At 54.0% G+C, this 9,623-nt stretch overlaps 1 protein-coding gene across 1 annotated transcript; it reads left to right on the top strand.

The window, feature by feature from the left end:
• Window positions 1-713: 713 nt before the first annotated feature.
• On the top strand, window positions 714-7,678 carry LOC141021781 (uncharacterized). Its single transcript, XM_073497632.1, has 4 exons — window positions 714-1,693; window positions 1,764-2,757; window positions 7,037-7,354; window positions 7,454-7,678. The coding sequence occupies exons 1-4, from the start codon at window positions 714-716 to the stop codon at window positions 7,676-7,678; spliced, it is 2,517 nt and encodes an 838-aa protein (XP_073353733.1).
• The last annotated feature ends 1,945 nt before the right edge of the window (window positions 7,679-9,623 follow it).

Here is a 9,623-nt window from a genome sequence, read left to right as displayed (position 1 = left end):
CCTCGAGGCCAATCCACCACAAAGAAGGAGTAGGGTTTTAGACCGCAAGGTGGCCCGAACCTGTGTAAACTGTTGTGTCCCTTTTCCTTACAGTTCGTCGAGCTAGGCCGTGAGTTAGCGTGTAGGCAGACTAGGGAGGACTAGTTCTTCGCACGCACCCCAGTGTTTGAACCTCTCAAAGGTTTGCCGAACCCGAAATCCAACATATGGCGTGCCAGGTAGGGGTGCGTCGAAACTTCGCCCCTCCGTCTCTCGCACTCCGCTCGCATCGTGCAGCTCTCATGGTGCACGCCGCTTCTCCGACTGGATCGACGGGCGCGCACGGAGGCGCCGGGGGTCTCCGGGCCTTCACCCCCGCCTTACGGCGAGTGCAGTGGCCGCCCAAGTTCAGGCCAGAGATGTCGCCTTGCTACGACGGTGTCACAGACCCGGTGGGGTATGTCCGGGTGTACGAGCAGGTGGTTCTGGTGGCCAACGGCGACGACAATGTCATGGCGAAGTGGCTCCCCATGGCCCTCACGGGCGCACCGCGTGCTTGGCTCCTGGGCCTGCCGGAATCTTCGGTGGCCTCCTAGGTAGAGCTGCGTGACCTTTTTGTCACACGCTTGGCGGCGCCGGCACCTCACGCCACCGCAGCCATCCTCGGCGGCTCGCAGGCGCCGCCCTCAGATCACCACATCAAGCAATTCTTTCGCCAGGCGGGTGCCACCCACATGCAGCGGGCGGCACCGCCGGGTTGGGCGGCGCCCAAGGCCGAGGTCACCTTCGACTCCGGGGACCACCCCGCGGTCACAGTCGGCGCCGGCGCGCTCCCGATGCTCTACACCCCCACCATCTACAACGTGGCAGTCACCAAGACCCTCATCGACGGTGGAGCCGGCCTCAATGTGCTCTCGGTGGAAGCATTCGGCTTGCTTCATGTGCCCCATGGCCGGCTCCGCCCTACGAAGCCCTTCTCTGGAGTCTTCGATGGCTCCACCAGCCCCGTCGGACAAATCTGCATCCCCGTCACCTTCGGCACCCGTGACAACTACCGCACCGAGCTTATCGACTTCAACGTCGCCTGCATCAGCCTGTCGTACAACGCCATCCTCGGGTACCCGGCCCTGGCCAAGTTCATCGAAATGACTCACCTTGCCTCCAACCTCATGAAGATGCCGGGAAGCAGCGGCGTCCTCACCGTGGCAGGAGACACCAAGGACACGCCGTTGGCCATCAAGCTCGCCATCAGGGCCGCAGCGACCGCGCGGCCAACTGAGGAAGGGGCCCTAGAGGTCCCGGGGGCTGTGCGAGCAAAGAAGAAGCAGTTGTTCTCTCATGATCGGGCCGAGACGAAGCAGGTGCCGGTCGATGAAGATGGGGCGTCGGGTGCCACCTTCACCATAGGTGCAAACCTCTCTCCAGATCAAGAAAAGGCGTTGGTCGACTTCTTATGCACGAACAAGGAAGTGTTCGCATGTGAGCTCAAGGATCTGGTTGGGATCCTGAGGGGAATAATCGAGCATCACCTAAGGGCGTGCCCTAATGGACGACCGGTGAAGCAGAAGGTGCGGCGTCAGTCCACAGAGAAGCGGTCATTCATCATCCAAGAGACTCGCAAGCTGCAAGATGCTGGTGTCATTCGGGAGGTGCGGTACCCAGAATGGTTGGAGAACCCGGTCATCGTCCCCAGGAAGGGCGGAAAGGAGCGCATGTGCGTCGACTTCACCAACCTCAACAAGGCTTGCCCTCAAGACCCCTTTCAGCTTCCACGTATCGATCAGATCATCGACTCCGCCGCCGAGTGCGACCTGCTGTGCTTCCTGGACGCCTTTTCAGGCTATCACCAAAACCAAGATGGCGGTGCAAGATGTTGAGAAGACGACTTTCCTGACCCCATGCGGGTTGTATTGCTACACCTGCATGCCGTTTGGGCTACATAACGCTGGAGCAACCTTCCAGTGGCTGATGGACATCGCTCTGGGCCAGCAGCTCGGGAGGAATGCCGAGGCATACGTCGATGACATAGTGGTGAAGTCTCGAGAGGCAAGGACCCTTATCGAAGACCTGGAAGAAACATTTGCCAGCCTGTGCAGGGTGGATCTGCGACTCAATCCGGAGAAATGTGTGTTCGGCGTCCCATCCGGCAAGCTGCTGGGTTTCTTAGTGTCGCACAAAGGGATCGAGGCTAATCCAGAGAAAGTCAAGGCCATAGAAAGGATGAGTCTGCGGCAGATTCTCAACGAGATGCAGAAGCTGGCGGGTTTTGTGGCCTCGCTGGGGCGTTTCATCTCCATGTTGGAAAAACGCGCCCTCCCATTCTTCAAGCCGATGAAAAAGAAGGGACCATTCGAGTGGAATCTGGAGGCTGACACGGCCTTCCAAGACCTCTACAAGTACCTCACCAGCCCGCCGGTGATGGTGGCGCCACATCTCCTTGAGCCCCTGGTGCTCTACTTGGCTGCCACGCCTCACTCAGCCAGCGCAATGCTGGTGGCGGTAAGAGAGGAGTGCCTGGAGAAGGGCTCACGACGGGGCACCCCGTCACCAGATGGGGCGTCGCGGTCTCAAGATGGCGCTCCCGAGGCTCCGACTGCACCACCGGCCAACAAAGCTCCTGAAACTACGACCAACCCCATAGGCAGCGGGCCTCCTAAGGACGGTACTCCTGAGGGCATGGCTGCCATGGCGGATGACAAGGCTCCTGAGGGCCCGCAGACTCAGGAGTTGCAGGACCTCACCCATGCCTCCTCCCTCGTCGAGCACCCGATATACTTCGTGTGGGGACCCCGACTCATAAGTCGTGATCACCGAATATATGTGTACAGTGATCCCAGAGATCAATGCTCACTGAACACAAAGAAGCTGAATAACAAGAGTCTTACATCCATACATACCTTCTTACACGAATTATGACCATTGTGGTAAAGTCTTACATAGATAAAGCCTCAAGGGCTGAATACCAAATAAACTTAAGCAGCAGAAATCTTCGTTGATAAGTAGAACCCATGCCGTCTGCCTTAACCCTACAGGCATTCTGACAGGTAAAATGTCCTAGTTCTCATGTTCGTCTCCGAAGAATTCTTCTTCAAAGTCCTGCTCTTCCATGCCTGGCCAATTAAATAACAAGTGGCAAGCCAATGAGTACTTTGAATGTACTCGCAAGCAACCCATGTTTTGGTTCAAGATACAACAATGCATGATATAGGTAAATTTTGCAGCAAGCTAATTTTATTGTGCTATGACAAGTTCAACAACCGGTAAAACATTCATCATATGAATTCAAGTAACCATAGGGACTGGTTACATATATCAACATAAATGGAGTGGGCATCAACCCAACTCAATCATGTCAAGTCCTTTGACTTGACCCAAGTAGTTCTTCCCACTTATCCAAACAAACACACTGGTTTGTAAACATGTGGACGTAGCCCAAAAGCGGTTACCCAACTGTCCTAGACCGTGGACACGGCTATTTGAATAGTTTTACACTCTGCAGAGGTTGCACACTTTACCCACAAGATCCGGGGAACTTCCGTGTCATCCACGACCCGCGGTACCTCAAGTACCCGGGGTAACCACCCGATCACTATCTTTCCCTAGATGACACTAACATAGAGTCCACTCGATTGGTAGTAACCCCCGTGCCCAACATTTCACATCTTAAAATTGTGGAGCCTCGCTCCCATATTCATCACATACCACTGGCACGGGGTACCAACGGTGTGTCCGGTGCCTTGTGAAAACAGTCATGGCTGCCTATCCAAGCACGACCCCATCCCGAGAGTGACCTCATGTCACCCCCGTCACTAGTAATGCGGGAACCATGCTAGTATCGGCCTAGGTAATCAATAATGCCCTTTCCCATATAAGGGTAGAGTGGTTGCGCATGTAAGGTTGGAATAACGGTCGCAACTTAAACCAATCCGTTTTGAAAACAACACACGCACTTGCCTCGGTACACCACTTCGTCATCAAGTGGTTACCCAACTCATTATCTCCCTCGGGCATAAGTGGCACCCAATGGGGTTTTCGAAAAGTTTTTGAAAACAATCTTGCTTCCATCACCATGCATATACCCATCCCCTTTTGCGTAGCTCTACTTAGCATCCTAGCTACTCCCACCCGCACAACCCTCATAAAAAGTAGGGTCATGCATCATGCATGTTTCAACGAGGAAAGTATCGGAGGCAAACCACCTCAGGTGGTCTCCACATCATTGTTACTCCGATGCAAGCAATAAAAGTGCTATATGCCATGCATAAAAAGGGTTTCATAGTCATGGTCAAAGGGCTGCTTGCCTGGCTCAGCAAAGTCTTCTGGGTCTTCAAAGTCTTCTGGTCCAACTCCTTCATTAGCAACGCAATCTATCGTTGCAAAAATAATAACGAGAAAAAAAATAAGGCAATAGCAAAACAGAAAAATCAGATTGCTCATAAAAATGTCAACTAGTTTTTGTTAAATACTAAAGTATATTCTAAGAATGAGAAAATTCCTAGTTTTGGAATTGGAGTCATGGAAACAGTGCTAGGAATTTTCAAAGACATGCATAAATGCTCAAATTCAAATTTAAATTTGAACAGTGAAGAAAAGTTGGTTTAATAAGAGTGAAAACTGTACCATTAAATAGGTGGGATTATTACAAGAATTTAGGAGTTGGAATTATTGCATTTGGATTATTATTTAATCCTTTGGAATGTTTGCAAGTTTAACAGAAAAGAAAAAGGAGAAGGGGCACTGTGCCTGCTGGGCCAGAACAGCCGCAGCGCAGCAGGCCCAGTTAGAGAGGCGGCCCAGCGCACTGGTGCACGCGCGCGCCTGGTTTAAACCTGACGGGCGGGGCCCATGCATCAGCGAGAGAGAGCGGGGCGATGGAGAGGAGAGGCTGGCAGGCGGGGCCCGCCTGTCATCCTGAACCCCGAGTCCAGACGGCCGGCGAGCTCACCGGCGACGATGCAGGGCACAGCGACGTCGGGCGAGGGCACGGCTGGACTCAGCGTCGGGTTGCCGTTCGGGTGGTGGTGGTTGTGGTCGCCGGGGTGGCCTGGTTCGCCGACGACGAGGAGGCACGGCGGGGAGCTTCGGGTGGCGGCAGTTCCGACCGTTTCCGGCAGCTACACAGAGGGGAAACAAGGGGGAAAGGATCAGTGTGCTGCGTAGGTGCCAGATCAAGAGGAAGGAGAGGCGGGGACGTCCTGTACCTCGCGAACTCCGGCGAGCCGAAGCGGCGGAGCTCAAGCTCGATCTCGAGCTCGGGCGGCTCTGGGGAGGACTTGGGGGTGTAGGGGGATGATTTGGTTGTGCAGAGGGTGAGTGGTGAGGAGAGGAGAGCTCGGGGGGCTTATATTGGCTGGCCGAGGCTCACCGTGGACTCGTGCACCGGCGAGCTCGTTGCCGTCACAACGGGTCGCGGGAGCTTGCTTGAGCGTGTCTGGGGTGATCGTGAGGTTGGTATAGGGCGAGGGGAAGGAAGAGAGAGAGAGCAGGACAGGGCCGGAGCATCACGCGTGTGAGCGTGCTCATTGGAGCTCTCAGGCGGCCATGGTGCACGTGCGAGCAGGGGCAGGAGAGAGAGAGGAAGGAGGGGGCCGACCATCTGCCGTGTTGCGGACGTCGAGGCGTCTCGTCGGGCGCGCTGGGGAGGCCCGAGGTGGCCGGAGGTGCTTGGCAGGGGGCGGCCACACTGCGGGAGCGCACTGTAGCGCGCTCCAAAGCGCCCAAATGGCCGGCAGGCCATTTTCTATGCAGTGTGGGCGCTCCCAAGCATGTCTAGCAGGTCTAGGAGGGAGTAAAGAAAGGGGGAGGGGGCCTTGGATGCGATGGATGGCCAGTTGGAGAGGAGTGGGGTTGAGCGAGAGAGAGGGAAAGGGGCTGTCCAGAGGGGTAAATGAGGTGGTTTCACCCCTCAATCGTTGAGCTGAGATGCAGCCATTGTTACTGGAGATAGAGGATGACTTGGCGGGGTTTTGGTAAAAAGTTTAGCCCATGGAGATTAGTGGAAGAGGTCAAAGTGATGTTTTTTGAAAATTGGCAGAAGGTGTTTGTTGCTGGTTTGGGCAAGAAAATGAATTACACTTGACATGAGACTTAACAGGATGGAATGGTATATAGAAATAGGGTGTTCCACCAAATTTGAGTTCATTTGGGTAAATTTGCCAATGCAACTTTTGTAAACCCTAGAAATTCACAGAAATGCATTTACCAAGATCTAGTCATGCAAAACCATTCCCCTTGATGCACCACTTGGTGTAGTGTCATCATTTGGGGGTTTGAGCATGTCCACAAAGTATGATGTCATTTGGAATAAGTTGGCAATGTACAGTTGTTCAAACTTGGATCTGGACAGAGAGGGTTTTGGGGCACTTTTGTGAACAAAAATGATTTTGATTGAGATGAAACTTTGCAAGATCATCACATTATGCACATGTGACTTGCTAGAATTTTCCTGGATTTATTTGAAAATATTTCTTGTAGAAATATTTCAAATACTTGAAATGGACAGAAATGGTTTTGGAGGGTTTTGCCCAATTTTTTGAACATGACCATGTGTTGAAACTCTTATATATGGATAATATATGTCCTATGAGTTTCCCTAAATTTTCTCAAATATTTTTGAAGCAGTTAAATAATTTTAACCTATTAAAGACCATTTCTGGCCCTAAGAGAAAGCCTTTAAATAAAATAGGAAAATAACTTTTAAAATTATATTTTTGTGGTTTATGGGAGTCCTGTACCTATTAAGAGTCAAATATACTCTTTGAAATATTTTTCATACCACAAATCAAGTGCTTGTAGTGCAGACCTCAATTCAGGGGTTTTTGGAAAACTAAATTTAGAAACTACTATTTGGCCGAATTGTTTTTGTAAGAAAATACCATATATCACTATACACATGGCATGATCATTGGGCAGAAGTTTGTGGCAAGGAGTTGAAGTATAGAAGGTGGAGTTGTGTTGACTTTAAAGAGCACTTGAAAACAGCAAACCAAATCCAATCAAACAAAGACCAAAACACTCAAAAGTTTTTGTCAAACTACATTTTATCATGATTAATTAGCTTAAGTGTTGTGGCATGAAAATTGGGGTGTGTCACTTCGTCATCACGATGCTTCGAGACGCGTGGACGCGCTACCCCATGCCACAGAAGCTACTGCTCGCGCTCCTCGTCGCCTCCCGAAAGTTGCGCCACTACTTCCAAGGCCACCCCATCAAAGTTGTCTCAGCTTACCCTCTAGAGAGGGTGCTCTGGAGCCCCAACACTGCGGGAAGGGTGGCCGAGTGGAACATTGAGCTGCAGGCATTCCAGTTGGAGTTCAGCACCATCAGGATCATCAAGGGTGCGGCCCTCGCTGACTTTGTGGCGGAGTGGACTGACGTACTTGACCATGAAGTGTGCGAGGACCGCCCCCTCATACCCGGCGATGAGGCACCAGATGGCTGGATCATGTACTTCGATGGCGTGTTCTCACGCTAGGGCGCATGGTCTGGAGTTGTGCTTATTTCGCCCACCAAAGATAAGCTCTACTACGCCATGCAACTCTACTTCCAACATAGCGAGAAGGTCTCCAACAACATTGCAGAGTACGAGGGCCTGATCGCGGGCCTCAAGGCTGCCGCAGCACTGGGGGACAGGCGCCTCGCCATCAGGGGCGCCTCGCAGCTCCTCGTTAACTTCTCCAACAAGGAGTACACACCGTAGGATGAGCACATGGAGACATACCTTGAGGAGGTACGCAGAATTGAGAAACGATTCTTGGGCCTGGAATTGCAGCACGTGCCGCGAGGCACAAACAAGGAGGCGGATGATATCGCCAAGAGGGCGTCCCGGTGTCTACCTCAGGAGCCTAGCGTCTTCGAGGAGCGACTCTTCAAGCCATCTGCAGCTCCACCCACCACAAAACTAGCACCGCCTCATGAGGACCTCCCCCAGGCTCCTCCGTCGGGCACCCTGGCTTGTGGCCTGACCTCAGGAGCTCGCCTCCTCCTCGCGCTGGAACCTCAGGAGGGGTGTTCGACCGAGGAGTTCAAGGCGTACCTACTTCGGGGCACCCTACCGGAGAAGGAGGAAGACACAGAGCGTGTGGCCGCCAGGCCACAGCATACTACATCTAGGACAGTGAGCTCTACCGGAGGCGCCCAAACGACGTTTCTTTACGGTGCATTTCCAGGGAGCAGGGATGTGAACTGTTGGCCGTATACATGGTGGGGACTGTGGGCACCACTCTTCATCGTGCACCCTCCTGGGCAAGGCATTCCGCAGCGGGTTCTACTGGCCCATGGCACTCAACGATGCCACCGAGCTGGTGAAGTCTTGCGAACCCTTCCAGTTCCACGCCAAGCAGATCCACCAGCCTGCTCAGGGCCTCCAGACCATGCCGCTCACATGGCCGTTCGCGGTCTGGGGGCTGGACATCTTGGGGCCATTCCCACGGGCGCCCGGGGCTACCGCTACCTCTACGTCGCCATCGACAAATTCACCAAGTGGGCGGAGGTGAGAGCCATCCGCACCATCCCGGCTGGCTTGGCCGTCAGGTCGATCAAGGGCCTCGTGAGCCGATTCGGGGTTCCTAACCGCATCATCACCGATAATGGCTCACACCAGCAACCTTTTCAAAACATACTGTGCTAACCTTGGAACGCAGATATGCTACGCTTCGGTGGCACACCACAGGAGCAATGGACAGGCCGAGCACGCCAACGCAGAGGTCCTGAGAGGCCTCAAGGAAAGGAGCTTCAAGAAGAAGCTCGAGGCCTGCGGCAGGGGCTGGCTCGATGAGCTCCAGTCCGTGCTATGGTCCATCCGCACCAGCGCAACCAAGCCGACAGGCGAGACTCCGTTCTTCCTCGTCTATGGAGCTAAGCGGCTCTCCCTCACGAGGTCAAGCATCGCTCCACGCGGGTCTTGGCGTTTGACGAGGTATGCTAGGATGCCACGTGGGGGATGGACCTCGTGCTGGGGGACGGACACCACCATCAAGCCTCGCTCCAAGAGGCAAGATACCAGTAGGCGCTGCGTCAGTACCACTGCCGCAGCGTCCGCTCCAGGACGCTCGAGGTGGGTGATCTCGTCCTGAGGCGGGTGCTCTCCACAGAAGGGCTGCACAAGCTCTCGCCCATGTGGGAGGGCCCGTTTAGGATCGCCCGCGTCTCCAGGCCTGGCGCCGCGCACCTAGAGACACAGGACGGGATCCCCATCCAGGACGCGTGGAACATCCAGCACCTCCGGAAGTTCTACCCATGACGCAAGGACCAGTGCCTGTGAAGGTCTTCGCTAAGTGGGGCTGTACACGCCCCGGAGTCTCCTGGGTGTTGCCTGCGGGCCTCACGGGGGCTCCCTCCCACATCCTAGTGGCAGCACTTAGCTCTGCGCTGGTGAGAAGACTAGACTAGGTGTGAGACACGCCTGTTCTTTTGCTTGCTTTCTGTAGTTGGTTTGAAACTTCTTAATGGAATTTGAAGTTTTTGAGTTTCTCATTTGCCAGAGCAGGAACTTTTCTTCCTCTTGTTCGTTCGCCTCTCCAGCCTTGTCCCAGGAAGAGCGGCATTTGCCCGTCGCTCCTCCTCACGCGTCCCACACGCTGGGGCTAGGTAGGTCTGTGCGCTGGGTGCTCGCCCGCGACCACACCTCACCGAATCCCTGTCAC

Source organism: Aegilops tauschii, chromosome 4 (assembly GCF_002575655.3).
Source record: "Aegilops tauschii subsp. strangulata cultivar AL8/78 chromosome 4, Aet v6.0, whole genome shotgun sequence".
Classification (NCBI taxonomy): domain Eukaryota; kingdom Viridiplantae; phylum Streptophyta; class Magnoliopsida; order Poales; family Poaceae; genus Aegilops; species Aegilops tauschii.
Note: the sequence above shows the minus strand (reverse complement) of the source record. Positions and strands in the feature narration are given on the sequence as shown.

Bases quoted from the DNA above. Each gene is read 5' to 3' on its own strand.
- LOC141021781 (XM_073497632.1), top strand. From the start codon at position 714: ATGCAGCGGGCGGCACCGCCGGGTTGGGCGGCGCCCAAGGCCGAGGTC. The intron at 1,694-1,763 runs GTGCGTCGACTT...CGTATCGATCAG, and splicing joins AAGGGCGGAAAGGAGCGCAT to ATCATCGACTCCGCCGCCGA. The intron at 7,355-7,453 runs GTACTTGACCAT...TTCTCACGCTAG, and splicing joins TTGTGGCGGAGTGGACTGAC to GGCGCATGGTCTGGAGTTGT.